Below are 16,093 nucleotides of genomic sequence, written 5' to 3' on the forward strand. Positions count from 1 at the left end.
GTTGTGGGCTTGTCTAAGGATAAGCGGAGCTAAGAACTTCCTACCTGGTTTCTCTGCAGGTCCTTTGGCCACCGGGTGTTTCAGGACCGGGCTGTTGGAAGGGGTGACGCTCAGCCTGCCACGGTTGGGCAGAGAGGCCATGCTGGGCCAGAAGAGTTCGGCGCTCTTGTCCGTCTGGGTGCTGCTGTCCTTGCTGCCTGTCTTAGCGTGGGCGCTGCTGGCTGAGGCGGTGGAGGCTGCGGGGGACAGCGCCGCGGTGGAGGCCGTTGAAGTGTGCTCAGGGTGGTCCTTCCCCAGCAGCAACCCTGAGGGCGCAAACACAGCTTTTTCAATGCCATTCTTTTCTTTTTTCTTTTCTTTTCTTTTTTTTTTTTTAATGTTTATTTATTTTTGAGAGAGAGAGCACAAGCAGAACAGGGGCAGAGAGAGAGGGAAACACAGAATCCGGAGCAGGCTCCAGGCTCTGAGCTGTCGGCACAGAGTTCGACACGGGGCTCGAACCCACGAGCCACGAGATCATGACCTGAGCCAAAGTCGGCCACTTAACCTACTGAGCCACCCAAGCGCCCCTCAATCCCATTCTTTAAACAAAAACAAACAAACAAAAACCCCAAGTCTTGGACATGATTTCTTTCTTGCCTGAGGACTGCTTCCTTCATTCACTTACTCATTTACCAAATGCATTTATAAGCACTTCTTATGTGCTTGATCAAATGACAAGTGCTGAGAAAATTAAAAAAATAAAAAGATTACTCCCTTCTCTAAAACTATATAGGTTTTTTGGGGGGAGGAGAGAAGTTGTTAAGTAAACTGCTTATGATGTAATATGATGAACAGTAGGATAAAATTGTGCCCAATGTAATCTTAAAATTAAAAAAAAAGAAAATTAAAATTTTTTAAATAAAGAAGAAAAAGAGTTGCCTAATAGCCAGTTTTGAGGGACAAGGGCATTCCTGGAAGGCTTTCTAGAACGAAGCTGTAACAGGCCCAGGAGGGCTCGCCTTGAGCAGCAGGTGTCTGCTGAGGAAACACTGAAGGCTCCTTTGATCTGACACATGGTCCCGGTGACCCGCACTCTGTTGAGCGGTCCACAACACCGCCCCACTCTTGGTGGCCCCCGGCAGGCCCAGGTTCAAAAACAAACATGCTTCCCAGTCAGGGCAACACTTGTGCACATTACTCCCCAGAGGAGAACCCTTGCAGTGAGGGGACAGCCACGGCCCCCAGGAAGCGGGAAGCCAGCTAGGCTTCTGGACAGAGCCACTTAAAGTTTTTTATTTATTTTTGAGAGAGAGAGAGAGACAGAACACAAGCAGGGGAGGTGCAGAGAGAGAGGGAGACACAGAATCCAGAGTGAGCTCCTGGCTCTGCGCTGTCAGCACAGAGCCCGACACGGGGCTCGAACCCACGAACCGTGAGATCATGACCTGAGCCGAAGTCGGACGCTTAACTGACTGAGCCACCCAGGCGCCCCTGGACAGGGCCACGGAGCCCTCTTCCTCCTCTCTGTCCCAACAGCAGGCTGGGGTGGAAAGGGGACGTGCTGGCCAAGAGAAAACCTTTGTGTTCCTCAACGGTGAAATACAGCACACATTCAGGAATGTGCCGGCACTCCACAACACTAGCCTATAGAAAAGGCTGTGAGCACACTCAAGGATCTGTTCGCCAGGGCTATGTCAAGGTGCCCACTCCTAACACAACGCAGGGCAATTCAGTTTGCCCACAGCGGTGCTTCTCCAAATGCAACGTGCACGGCAAATACTTGGATACATTGTTAAGACGAAGATTTGGTTCAGTGGGCGGGGCCTGGATTCTGCTTCCCCGAGAAGCCCCTCAGAGACCCGACCAGCGGCCGCTGCTGGTCCCCAGACTGCATTCTGAGGGACAAGCGTCTTTGGCTAGGTGCTTCACACGCATCAGCTGGCTTTTTATCTTACAGCGCTCTGACACAGGTCCTGCTGTTTTCTTCTGTTTTACAGAAAAGGACATGGGAGCTCGGAGAAATTAACATCTCCATGGCTAAGAAGTAGCAGAAACAGGACTCAAGTGCAGCTGGACCTGACTTCAAGTCCAACCTGCATTCCCCCGTCCCCCCCCCCCCCCCCCCCCCCCGCTCATCACCCTGCCTGTCGAACCTCCACAGTCCGATGGGGGACGTTCTGGTGGAACCGAGTCACTCACCAGTCACCCCGCTGGGGAGCCCCGAGCCTGCAGGAAGGTAGACGCCATCACCTCCACCTGCTTCCAGAGCCCACGGGGCAAGAGACGGCAGAAACATTTTGGGAACTGTGAATGCGTGCCCCCTGCCCAGCCCCTCCGAGAGGCCCCTTCTGTTTTCCTGTGATGTGACCCCAATCACAACAATGAGGAAGAATACCCATGCGGAGAACACAGCAACTCGTCCTGCGGGCCGGGTCCTCAGGCTCCCGGGCCCGGTTTAGGCTTGCCGAATGCCAGCGGCCACAGGCACAGACACCAGGGAAATGCCTGCCCGGCTGGATGTCATCAACGGCCTGTGCCAGCAAGGGCTCCATCACAGCCGAGCCCACCTCAGACTCCTTCACCAGACCTGACCGAGCACTGCCCCCAGGCTCTGTTAACTGGGGTAGGGAGCTACGTGTCCTCGGGAGGGTCTTTGGTGATCCTAGCTGCTGTCCACACGTCCTCTCTGAAGTACATTTCCTTGGAGGGCCGGGGCCGCTGAACTGCCTTGTGGAAGGACTTCAAACGGAGACTCTGGGCACCTTTGATCCCCCGACTCTGTCAGGCCCACCCTGGAAGCTCTCCCCTTGGCACAAAGCAGCCAGGCTCCTCTGGGGTTCCATGCTGAGGGAAACTGGCTCTCAGCTCCACAGATAAACAAAACACACCGGGACCCAGGGAAAGGCATCAAAGGGCCAGACCCTGGGAGCTGCCGGAGCGCCGGGGAGGAGCAAGGAGGACGGGTGTCTGGGGGTGCTGCTGCTTCCTCTCCAGCCTCAGCTACCTCAGTCAGCAGGCCTGCCCTCACCCTAGGAACCCTGCTGTGGCTAAGACCACATCTGGAGAACTCGCCCCGAAATTGTGCCCGTGCAACCACAGCACCACGAAAACTACCACCGCCCACCCCGTACGCTCGAGAGCACCGTTCCACAGCACCGTCTCCCCCTTCTCCTCCCATCCGGCCCTCACCTCAGCCGCACGGCACAAAGCAGGGCAGACAAGGCCTTGCTTTCCCAGACACAGGAGCGGAGGTGGAACCAACCTCAAGGCCCGACGGCCCCGGGCTTTTCCCATTGGAACGTGTTGTGTTGTAAGGGGTCACTTCAACTTTCAGCAATAATGATGATAATCATGACGTGAATCAACCCATGGCTAAATGCTACCCCTGGAGGACAGCTTTGTTTCCACATAGCTCATTTAATTTCTCCCAGCAAGTAGGAGTGGTTATCCTCCCCAGTTCACACACGAATAAGCAGACTCAGAGATACTCGCTGACACTTCTATGTCCCATGAGGGGCAGAGGCAGCGTGCCACAAAAGGGTCAGGACCCTTTCCTCCGGATGCGCTAGCCTCGCCACATTTCTGCAGCTCCTGCTTTTCCGACCCTGGCCCGAAGGAGGCACGGGGCTCACCTATGCTCCCCTTCCAGGTCTTCTCCTCCTTCTTCTCCTCGGCCAACTGGCCGCTGGTGAGGGAAGTCTGGCGGGAGTGTATCCCGGTGGCCGCAGCAATGGACGGCACGGAGCGGGCAGGCCGCAGGCTCGAGGAGTCCGTCTTCCCGGCATCTTTACGGGATCGCTGCTGAAGGACCTTAATCATGGCGTCCTTCTCTATGATTTTGGCATGGAGATTTTTAATACTGTACAACAAAACAAAACCAAACAGTCATAATCGAAAGCTATTTGGCTGGAAGAATTTGAAACATTTCGCTCAGGCTGCCCCAGGGACTTGAATTGTAACCCAGGGACGAAGAGCTAAGTGCATGGTGAGTCTTTGGCACTTACACTCTGCAAATGGCAGAAGATGGACCTTTCGTGGTAGATCAGAGGGTGCACCTTCTCTGGCCTCTCAGGGGACTCTGTGCCCTCCTGGGATCCGAGGACAGACGGGCAGAATGGCTGTGGCCTCCCAGCAGGGACCCCTTCCACCCCCACCCCCCCCCCCCCAGGCCAAGGTGTGCTCAGGGACCAAGTCAGAGGATCTTGGGTCCCGGTGGCAGGGGCGGGAGGGGCAGCAGGGAAACTCGGAAACCCTAAAGCCTTACCCAGGGTGGGCGTTCCACTAAAGTCAATTTCCCCATTTTCTGAAGAACGAAAAGAAAAGATGGATGGGTTTTCTGGGAAAAGGCTATTTTCTCCCCTCATGGCCAGAACTGAGAGTCAGAAAGTACTTGGTGTCTCTTCGTGACTCAGCTCGTGACTGGGCTTGTCAGCTGTTCAGAACAGGGAGGGGCCGGTGGGCCCCGTGGGGACCTTGAGAGTGGCCACAGGGGAGCCCGGTGGCGCAGCCAGGCACAGGGCTGTCCCTTACGTGTACTCCATGTCCTGACACCTCCTGGTGGCCTGTGCCACGTCCTCCTCCTCCTGCCAGATGTGCACCTCCAGCGAGCTCTCGCCGTAGCTGCCGTTCCTCGAGTGGTTGATGATCGTGGTGTCCCTGGTAACACAGGACACACACAGAGAGTGAGGCAGATGCCCCGGGGAGGCGCCCGAGGGCACCACACGAAGGTCTCTCTCCACAAACTCCTTCACCTAAGTCCTCTCCTAAACCCTGGCCAATGCTCCCCCTAAACCCGACAGATGAAGACAGTGTCCAGGGAAAACAAAATAAAGTCCACAAATCAAAACTCCCTGCCCCTTCTACTAACGGCATTGTGCATTAAGCTATATGGCATGCTGTGGACCCCAGACATCGGGTGCTGTTGTTACTGTACTGGTGTATCTCCGTTTATTCTCTTCCATACTTATCCATTCTCAATCACAGGCAAAGTTTTATTTCCATTTCTCCCCCACCCAGCAGTGATTTCTGTATTTTACAGTAAGAAAGAGACTCAGCAAAGACATGAAACAGACGCTGGTCCTCCCGGATGGTGAGGCTCAGCTGGAATCTTCCTTCATGCTTGCAGGCTAGCTCACTTCTAGTTTTCTGAGCCTCTGCCTAGGATTCAGGTCCGCTCAGTGTGACAGCCATGCTGGGGAGCAGGGCAGAGGATGAAGGCGGCACACGCCTGTCCTCAGAAAGTCCAATTAAGAAGGTGAGCGAGGGCGGGGCACCTGGGTGGCTCAGTCGGTTCAGTGGCTGACTTTGGCTCAGGTCACGATCTTGCAGTTGGTGAGTTCGAGCCCCGCGTCAGGCTCTGTGCTGACAAGCGCCGAGCCTGGAGCCTGCTTCAGATTCTGTGTCTCCCTCTCTCTCTCTCTCTCTGACCCTCCCCCTCCCCCACTCACACTCTGTCTCTCTCTCTCTCAAAAACAAATAAACATTAAAAAAAAAAGAAAAAAAAAAGAAGGTGAGCAAGGGGAGGGACAGACAAGGTGAATGAAAATGCTGGAAGCAGGCGTCTGTCTGAAAACAACTGGTCAAAGATCACTCTTCCTGTCACTGGTTTTGGTAATTTATTACTCCTAATTAGCCATGATCAATAAAAAGATAACTGATGGGGCACCTAGGTGGCTCAGTCAGTTGAGCGTCCAACTTCAGCTCAGGTCATGATCTCACGGTTTGTGAGTTCGAGCCCCGCATTAGGCTCTCTGCTGTCAGCACAGGGCCCGCTTCGGATCCTCTGTCTCCCTCTCTCTCTGCCCCTCTCCTACTTGCACTTTCTTAAAAATAAATGAACATTTAAGAAAAAGATAACTGAGCCACCTGAAAGTCATCTAAGTATATCTCAGACCGAAAGGTGTAGTAATGTCTCCGATCAGTGAACGTTACATTGATAAGAGAGGATCTAGCCGAAGATTTCACATCTCTTTAGCTTCATATTCCAATGCCACAGTCATATTTAAAATCTGAACAGCTCTTTTCTAGAACACTCAAGAACAGCAACGAGAACGCCTTCTTTCAGCTCTGTGACGACAGCTAGCAACGGATGAGCATTTCCTTTCTGCCAGGGACGGGGTAAGGCACGCTGCACACGGCCTCTCACATGGTCCTTATAGCAACCTGTGCAGTTGGCATGACTGTGTCCTTTTACAGGTGAACAAATAGGTTAGGTGACTTTGTGAGAACACTCAGCGAAGGTGGAGCCAGATTCAAATCCCGAGGTTCCCTCCATGCCCTCAGCTACCACTCGACACCACCAAAGCTTCCGCGTCTTTGTGAAGAAGGCCCCAGCAGAAAGGCATGAAGAGAATATAAACCAATGAATATAAACATGACAGTGTGTGGCATCTGTGCGAAATGTGGCTGAAAACAACCACAGGGCCAACTAACACAGAAAATAAGCAAAAGCTTTAAACAAACTGACTGGCAAAAGAGCACTTGGGAAGAAGGGCTCTGGAGCACCAGGGGTTGATGGGTGGGGGTTTCTGCTGTGTCGTCACATGGGCAGAATTTTGAGGCCAGTTCTGCAGGTTATGGATTCACCCTGGAGTGCACAAAAGTCATCAACACAGAAATTGGTGGCGAGGAAACATTTCCAACCGAGTGGCTTTGGGCAAATTCATACAGAGCCAGAGACAAATTAAAACATTTGTGTTTATACTGTCAAGTAAGGACAGCAAGAACAATTAGATCAAAACAACTTAGAAAGTGTAAATACACTACAAGGCTCTCGAAAAAATATTTCATTGCATTGAAATCTGTAAAAAGCTTCAAAACCATAAAAAGGCCCAACCTCTCAAAATTCTGATCGTTGGTGCCAAAATGCACCAAGATGGGAAAATCACTTGGTATACAAAAATAAATTTTTAAAAATTCACTGCTTTATAAATGTGAAGCATGCATCAGAGGTTGGCAAGTTACAAAACCAGCGGCTGGTCATTTTTACCAGTTCACAGGCAGCCATTCAGCATCAAGACGAGAGCTCAGAATTTTGGCCTTCCTCAAAAATTCATTTTCCTTTTCTCCCTTTCTATCAAGAGGAAAGCAGTGCAAAATTACAAAGGTTTTCCGTGAAAAGAACATCAAGACTGGAGTGACTACCTGACCTCCTCTGCACTGACTTTCCCCAAGGCCGTGGGAGGGAGTGGTGGGGAAAGGGAAGGTAATTTCCACAGAATTAGTAGATACTCAGTAAATACACACCTCTGGCAGCAAAGAAGGGGGGAATGGAGGGATGGTGGAAGGAGCTTTGATTCACCTGCCCATCTGCGACTCCAAACAGGGCAGAAGACAGCGGCGGGGCTGGTAAACCCCACGGGACTCCCGTTCTTTGAGGGCAACAGACCAATTTCTCTTGCCCGGAAGATGACGAGTAAGGCAGGGCCTAGCACAGGCGAGTGGCTGAAGGTGGACTCTGGTCCGACACCCTCCCCCCCCAACGGTCCCCCTCTGGCACCCACCACAGGGCGCTTCTGATTTGACATCCCAGTTACACTTGTCCTCTCAGGGCCCAGGATCCCACACACACACACACACACACACACACACACACACACACACATCTAACCTGATAAAACAGCAGAAGCGGAGACAACATGGACCCTTGTGGGGTCCCCACGCGTGCCCTGCTGTGGGCTTTGGTGTCCTCGGCCAGAGGAATGTGCTGTGGCTCTCTGCTCGAAAGTAGCCAAGAATTATAATTTCCCTTTCGGGGATCGGGTGAGTTTTGAATGAAGTAAGGACTCTTGGAAAGAATCACACCTACGGGCAGCAGTCGAGGCAGAAGCCTTGAATGTGGGTGTCCTGCCTACGCGGCGTGCTCTCCGTCAAAACGACACGGCGTGAACGACTCCCAGGGCAATCACTGACAGCTGTGCGTTAGCCCAAATCTGGCAGAGAAGGCCAAATCCCCCTGTCGCTTAACGACGGTCTGCGTTCTTCCTCCAGATACAGAGGTGACTCAGCATTGCCTCAGAACACGAAAGGCTGAACGTAAAAGCCTCTCAACTACGTAAAAATCAAGGCTTCGCGGTTCTCACCCATGGGCACGAGGACTGAACTGGAGGCTGCAGATTCCTCCAGGTCTCGGGCCACGACTCGGGCTCTGTCACACGACGTGCCTCGCGCTGGTCTATTCCCGCTCCCAAGTCTCACTCAGAGGGGCTTAGGTGGGCTCTTTTCCCTCATGGCACAGACATACGTAGGTAACACGTGAGCCCTAGAAAATGACCCCCGGTAGTCATTTTCCACACGGGTCTGCAGGTCTCCCCAGGTACCAGTGTGTGGCACCCAGTGAAGGCACCTGTGTCCTTGTGGGTGGCACTGCTCCCTCTCCAAGTCCCTGGAGGTAACATCTGGGGTGCTGGGGGGGGGTCTTTTCTACATGAGTTATGAGACCTTACAGAGCACCCCCATATACCCTCCACCCCGACAGGCCTTCTCTCCCTCGTTGAAGAAATAGCACATCCCCCCAAATGTGGGACTGACCAGATGATCGGGTTGCATCCCGAGTCTTTACTCCTCACCTGGTTCAGATCCCACCCTCCCAGATGGTGTAACAACAGCCTGTATGTATCAAGTCCAGTTTTATGGGCGCTCCTTTGCGATTTGAGGATCTTTTCCATATATGTTGACCCTAAACGTGGAAAAATCCCAAATGACTCTGAATTAAACGCCCACAGCATCTACGGGCCCACAAAAAACTGGCGGGGGAGGGGTGGGGAGGCAGTGGGGGCCCTGGCTGGTGGGGGGATGCACGGCCACTCAGATCCGGGCTACCACATGCACAGGTGAGCCCCTGCTCATACAGAGAAGCTGACGGTTCAACAGAACTCCTTCGGGAATTATAGAGCATCCTGAGCTAATTTTTTAAAAACGGTTATTTGTTTCGAGAGCGAGCGAGCGTATGAACACGAGAGGGGCACAAAGAGTGGGAGAAAGAGAGACTCCCAAGCAGGCTCCGTGCTGCCAGCACAGAGCCTGACGGTGGGTCCGTGAAACACACCCCCTGTTAGAGAACAGCCTCAAATACCCTTCTGCAACACCCCACTGGAGGCCCACAGAGTTCTCTGCTGCGTGGGTGTCCTTGCAGTGTGTGAACGAGTCCCCCGGCCGCACCGCAGGCCGGCCTCACCTCTCAGCCGCGGCAGTGGCTGCGGCATTCATGGCGAAGTGGCGGATGGTACTCTCCTCCAGATACTTCTGTTCCCACTTGGTCATGTCGGCCTCCAGGGCCAGGATCCGCTCCTCCTTCTCCCTCACAAGTTCCATGAGGGCTGGGGCATTATACTCCGGCACGCTGGCTGGCTGGCCGTTCCCATGTTTCTGCAGAAGCAGGAGAAAGAACACTGGATCCAGAAAAGGGCCAGACCGTGCACACGGTGCGCAGCGCGCACGCTTCGTGCCGATCCCGCGGCATGTTCCCACGCTGCCCTCACGCTCTCTGCTGCCTCTCAGGCGCGGGTAACCCGGACTCGACAGCTCCCGCCACCAGGCCGCCTCACCTCCCAAAGTCTCCATCTCATTGCACTCTCACGGAAGAGCCTGGGAGACAACATCCTCCCAGTGTTAGAGATGACAGAACGAGGCCTCTGAGAGGCGAAATGAACTGTTCGGTTATCCCTCAGCTACTCAGGAGGAGGGTCGCACCGGGGGGACTGTCTGGCCACACAGCTCCGCACAACTACAAGCGGCTTGTCCGGCGTCCTGCCGTTCATTTATCCCAAGAGCGAAAACAGGAACTAGGGCTTGGCCTGCTGGGCTAGGGCATTTTCCCTGGGGGCCAAGGAAGTGGTTCCCACTGTCTGTTGCCCCTGGAGGCTGGGAGGTAAGATGTAAAGGCAAAGGAAGGGGGAGCCAGATGCCCTGAGGTACATGTCCCCCCACACTTCCCATCTGGGACACAGAGCAAGGAGTGCTTGCGCCACAGAGGGGCCTCAGAATCAAATAAGATAGTGCATATGAAAGCACTTAATGAATCTGAAAGGGCCAGCCAAAGTAAAGTGCTACCAGAAACCTCCAATGCAAGTCGAGCTTGTCAGCCCTTTCTTTTCATCTGTGTCTGGAAGATAGGAAGTAAAGCGGTGGTCACAAGCCGAGGATACTGACATTTCAGGTCCCCCCCCCCCTCCTTTTGACTCAGGGATACTATTTCCTCTGAACAGCACGACTTCCAGGACGGCGGGGTTTTGAGGAAGTTCTGCCTTCAGGAGAGAATTTCGCCCCAGTTATTCTACGTCCTGGGACGCACACTGCCCTCGTGTTTTCCAGCGATCACAAACTGTAAATGGCAGGGCTGGTTGCAAGGTGAGGGGTACCTGAACACTTTACCCTGAGGCACACCCATTACCCAGAGCAACAGCTCGCACGCGAGCTGCAGTCACAAGAGTCCAATCCTACCACAGAGGTGACAGCAAGTGGGCCCAGGGGCTTTCTAGAACCCATACGTTTCTAGTCAGTTTTTTAAAGCTATAACTACAAATATTCTAGAATCTGGTGGCTGCTTGCCAGTAACCAACGGTTAGGCAAGAATGGAGCAGAAAGCACGTAACTGTCCTCATCAACCTGTACAGGAAGCCGCTGTACAGGCCAGGCACCGGCCTCAAGCAGGGGGACAAATGAACCCGTCCATCGAGAGGAGAGGCTCCCCTGCTGTTAGAAACTCTCTAAGAACAATATCCCACAGCCTGGCTAAGCTGCTATCTCTGCTTGTCATTTTCTAAATCCCTTGTTGACGTCACTGCGGCTGGCTTATTTCTGCAACATCCTTCTGACCTCCCATGAGATCACGGCACCTCTTCCCAGGGCCCTTCATTCAGGTCATTAAGAGTTATCTAAATAAATGCATGAATTTCAATGTTCAAGAACACAGAGATAACACGGTCTAATGGGTACATATCCTGGCCAGAAAAACGGGTTGAGGGTCAGGTGGGCCAGCTTCTGCTGCCCACTCACTAGTCCACAAATATTTACTGAACACGTACCCTCTGCTTGGGGATACCACAGTGAACAATACACATACAATCCTTTGTCCTTCGTGTTTTCACCTGGGAGGAATGTCCTAATTAGCTAATGACCTTGGGCTGGCCTCTTAACTGCCCTGTGCCTAATTTTCCTCTTCAAGAACATTTCCCACCCCCCACCCCCCCACCACCTTCTCTCTTTTATCTCCTAGGACTGCTGTGGTAGCAAGACGTGAAAATTATTTTGAGCTCTTTGCAAGAAAGATAAAATTGTGAATTCTTAAAAATGTTCATTTCCCTTCCTCTTACCTTCATTTCTCCTTTACCTCGTCTCAGCCTCAAATGATGCTAAGTACTATTTTACCTCCCAAGGTGGAGAGAGAGTACTTATAATAACAAAGATAATGGAGTTGAGTCTGCTTTCACAGCACTCAAAATAGAAGATCCAAGGATAAGGAATCTAACTGCAGGGTGTGGGTGGCACATTAACTGAAAAAGAAACTTCTTGTTTGCTCTGATTATTGAGACGTGCCCTTTTTGTCAGCCAAAAGCTCATAAGTATCCACCTGGTACTGTGGAACCAGAGTACCAGAGAAGCCTGCCCGCAGTGTGGGGAGGTTAAGATCTCAGTAACTGAGAAGAACTGAAGGGTGGACCTTAAGTACCAGGGAATATGGCACAGGTTAGAGGATGTGAAGTCCAGAGACAGACTCACCCTTCCTATGAGCTATCAACTAAGCCAAGATGGCGGGAGGCTGGGTGGGTTCCTTAATTTTCTGGGCAATCTCACTAACACCTCCTTCCCTGGCCAAGTACACACACCCAGAGGGAAATGTGTGCGCCTGCCATGGGAAAGAGCTGAGCTGGACTGAACAGATGCTTTCAAGTGTTTTCAAGTATTCCAACCACAACCACTATGCTCTATCCAGTAGATAATTCCATGGAGCCCTGTCTAGTGTTTCCCTGGTTCCCAACTTAGAACACACCCTTCACCAGCTGCAGAGAGGGCTCAGCCCACTGGCTGAGGACACACAAGCCCAGGCTCTCTCTGGAGCCGGGGGCCTTTGACCAGTGTGTAATGGAGCCCGGCCCAGCTGCAGAACTTTCCGGCATGACTTTTCCCCTTGCTGAGGCACACACGGGCCCTAGGCTGGTGCATTGTACTCTAAGCTATTAACAGCAAAGTCATATGGACAGCTGTTATTGGCAGAAAGAAGGAAAGGCGAAACTAGGAGCTTATGGCCAATATTATAGTCTAGTGATAGTCCTGAATCCTTCCTCTCTTTTCCTCTCAACACTCACCGGTGACCACGCCCTACTAATTTCACCCTCTTACTGACTCCCCCTTAGAGTCCCACCCATAGCCTGGCTCCCTTAACTTCAACATTCACCCCTCCAGACCCTCCCAGAGGGCTCTTTCTCCAGTCTTGTATCATGTTCCTCTCTGCCTTAAACACACTCCAGTCACTGGTTCTCTGCTGACTACAGGAAAAAGTACAATCTCTCAACCTGACCAAATGCCCCCTCACAAGCCACCTCGCTGCATTCTCCCCCAGCTAGCTGTACCCAGCCGTCCGGAACTCGCCCCGCTGTTTCGTACCTCTCTCCCCTACGCAAAATCCTCCTCCTATCTCTGATGTTCTTTCCGCGGAATGTCCAACGAACTCATCTCTTCAAAGTCCAACTCAAGGGTCCCCCTCTGTGAGGCTGTCTACAGCCACATTCCGCTGTGCCCTGCCCCCCCACCCCCCTCGGTGGCCACCACTTTCTCTCTTTCGTCATTGCAATGCGCGGACTGCCTGGTTCCTCCGCTGGCTGCTACGTTGGCTCGCTGGGGATGGAGTTCTCGTTCACCAAGGCACAGTGCACAGCCTGAACCACAGCAGGTGCTGGCTGCAGAACAGGTGCTGGGTGGATGTGTGGCCCCGGCCTCACCTGCTGCGTTCTCAGCGCATCCAGCTCTCTCTCCAGCCAGGTCCGCAGTCTCCGCTCCATCTGCTCTCGCTTCTCACACGCAGACTGCAGCTGGCTCAGGGCCTGCTGGAGCTTCTCAACCTTCTCCACATAGGCTTGCTTCTCTCGTAGCTGAGCAGGGGACAGTGAAGAGCAGCAGAGAACTCAGACCGGCAGTACTCAAAGCTGGGGTGGAGGTGGGGGGCTGGATTACCTGGGGTCCTATCTGAACTGCAAGTGCATGTGCCTTCCCTACCGCCATCCCCCTGGTGTGCTGGGGCAGAAAGGGTTCAGACTAAAGGCCATCAGGAATTAAAGACCCTACTAGGGAGCCCGCTTTCAGTGGCGTGTATAGCTCTGAGCTCCATCCTTGGTAATCGCTTAACAATCACAGCATTTGCAGACACCGAAAAGGAAGCCAGTAGAGTTTTCAGTGCCACGAGGAAAAGCTTGTTCTAGAACGTGAAGTAAAAAACCCAGAATCAAAAACTATATACGTGCTCACAACTCTGCCTGCCCATCTATCTATTGTCTATGCGTAAAAAAAGACTGGAAGGGGCGCCTGGGTAGCTCAGTCAGGTAAGCGTCCCACTCTTGATTTGGGCTCAGGTCATGATCTCATGGAGGTTCGTGGGATGGAACCCCGTGTTGGACTCTGTGCTGACAGCTTGGAGCCTGCTTTGGATTCTCTCTCTCCCTCTCTTTCTGCCCCTCCCCCACTCATGCTTGCACTCTCTCTCAAAATAAATAAGTAAATAAATTAAAAAAAAAAAGACTGGATGGTTAAGCAGCCGACTTGGGCTCAGGTCATGATCTCGCGGTCTGTGAGCTCGAGCCCCGGGTCGGGCTCTGTGCTGACAGCTCGGAGCCTGGAGCCTGCTTTGGATTCTGTGTACCCCCCTCTCTCTGCCCCTCCCCCACTCGTGCCCTGTCTCGCTCTGTCTCTCAAAAATAAATACATGTTAAAAAAATTTTTTTTAATTAAAAAAAGACTGGAAATTACTTAAAAGCATCACCATGTTTATGTGTATGGCACAACAGTAGCTTCTCATCTTCCTTATTCTTTTCTGCAATTTTCAAATCTTCTATAATAACTGTAGGTGTATGTATACATGCATGTGTACCCATTGTGTGTGAATAAATATAAAATTTCCTATTCAGATATTTGTGGAGTAACTTTCTCCTAAAAGACTTCAGAGCCTTTTACAGAGGAGTGGTTAACAGCCCCAAAGACTACCGTAAACTGAGGAGACGGAAACTAAGGTAAAAAGGATTTATGTAAATGTCCCATCAGGCACAGATTTAGAATCATGAAAACTTTGTTTTCTTCCAATTAGGAGTCTGGCCCGTGTCCATAAATCCCAGGCCCAATTCTAACTTTCTGGGAACTGGCTCATGCCAAAAACCAGGCTGAGGTGTTGACTTGATCTGGTTGTGGGTGAGAAGACACCAGATGGTATTTCCTGTCTGCACCTGGGTGTGCTGATGCCTTGCAGGTGATTCAGATCCTGAGTTCAACCCACGATTGCACCGGCAAGCTGGAACATGCTAGTGATTTAAGAGCTTGCTGCAAAAGGCGGTTTCTCAACTTAGCACACAGCACCGTATTGAGCTATACCTGTATCCCAGCCAAAGCCACTGAAATAAAATGGAGGTGCTTCTGACCTTTCGTGGCCGGGGGGTAGGGGGCAGCAACCTTACAGCCTTCTCTAAGCCTGCTCTTGGCATCAGTGTCCGTCAAACTCTTTCCTTCACTGTGCTTTTGATGACTTGTTTCAACCAAACAGACACTGAAGGACCCACTAACTGCAGGTTCCTGTGCCAGAAGAGGACTGATCTGAGGAAACATTTTGTGAGTATCGTTCATACACTACTTACAGCACATCCTACACTGTATACAGTTTTCTGCGCGTGCAGCCATTCGAACAGAAGGGCCATGAGATCTGTTCATGGTGGTCGCTGTTGGGCAGAGGACACAGTATGTCCCTAATGCCTGCGACAGTACCTGACACCCTGCAAAGTACTCAGCAAATGTTTGCTAAACAGAGAGTTGCTATTCCTAATCAATAGCAAGTTCCTTGAAGGCACAGATCTGTCTCATTCACCTTTGCATCAGCCGTAAGTCTAGCAATGAGGATATTAGGTTGAGTGTGATTAAGAATAACAGTTAAGGGGCACCTGGGTAGCTCAGTCGGTTAAGCGAGTGACTCTTGATTTTGGCTCAGGTCGTGATCTCATGGTTCATGAGTTTGAGCCTCACGTGGGGCTCTGCTCTGACAGTGTAGAGCCTGCTTGGGATTCTCTCTCTCCCTCTCTCTCTGCCCCTCCCCCACTGCTCTCTCTGCCTCAAACTAAAGCTTCTCCATGCCAAGCATGTGCTTTACATGCAATTATCTCATTGAATTCTCCTGATGACAGTAAGAACACAACTGCTGTATTATCTCCATTTAAGAGAGAGAAGACTGAGAACTGAAGAGGTCACAGGACTTTGCTCAAGGTCACACACATCGTAGGGTCAGGATTCTAATTCACCACAGTCTGGCTCTGGAGTCAAAGAAGTCAGGGCAAGCACTCAATATGAGCTATCTGAACTGAATGAAGACCTTTCAAAAGAAACTTTAATGAGAACAGGGAGTCATGCTGGAAGGGGGACAAAGAGATTTTGGAGGAGCTCCATGCAATCAAAGACCTTCTGTAACAACAAGAAAAGATCCATACCAGTGACTATAAAAAAAACCTGTCTTTAAGGAACTCACAATTAGCTTGTATTTTATTAGAAATATTAAAATGAAAAGATTTAAAAAATTTTAATTCTCTTTGGCTCCATATATGGAGATGGAGCCTGAATAAGAAATTTCAGTGACAACCTTAATGAGGAGTCCTGGCCTCCCTTTCTCCAAACAGACCTTGTGTCCTTGAGGGATTAAGGTCGCTGTCTGCAGCACGTGTACTTCCTACTTAATGAGTGGCAACAGAGAATCCTCTGGGACTGCTGCTTGGGGTCCTCATGCTAGTCTTAAAATTGCGGTTTCTGCAGAGGCGCCTGGACGGCTCCGTCGGTTAAGCGTCCAACTCTTGATGTCGGCTCAGATCAGGATCTCACGGTTCATGAGACTGAGCCTCGAGACGGGCTCTGTGGCACTGATCCTGCTTGG

At 51.7% G+C, this 16,093-nt stretch overlaps 1 protein-coding gene across 14 annotated transcripts in view; it reads right to left on the bottom strand.

The window, feature by feature from the left end:
- The window catches only part of AMOTL1 (angiomotin like 1), a 153,471-nt gene that overhangs the window by 6,730 nt on the left and 130,648 nt on the right, over positions 1-16,093 (bottom strand). For all 14 annotated transcript variants that reach the window (XM_045483577.1, XM_045483587.1, XM_045483579.1 and 11 more), the window contains 5 exons: positions 12,921-13,070; positions 9,158-9,348; positions 4,513-4,638; positions 3,615-3,841; positions 45-305 (listed from right to left, as the gene is read on the bottom strand). In XM_045483577.1, the coding sequence (XP_045339533.1) occupies positions 45-305; positions 3,615-3,841; positions 4,513-4,638; positions 9,158-9,348; positions 12,921-13,070 (955 nt within the window). The remainder of the gene's footprint in view (positions 1-44; positions 306-3,614; positions 3,842-4,512; positions 4,639-9,157; positions 9,349-12,920; positions 13,071-16,093) is intronic.

The sequence above is a fragment of the Leopardus geoffroyi genome, chromosome D1, assembly GCF_018350155.1.
Source record: "Leopardus geoffroyi isolate Oge1 chromosome D1, O.geoffroyi_Oge1_pat1.0, whole genome shotgun sequence".
In the NCBI taxonomy this organism is placed as follows: Eukaryota; Metazoa; Chordata; class Mammalia; order Carnivora; family Felidae; genus Leopardus; species Leopardus geoffroyi.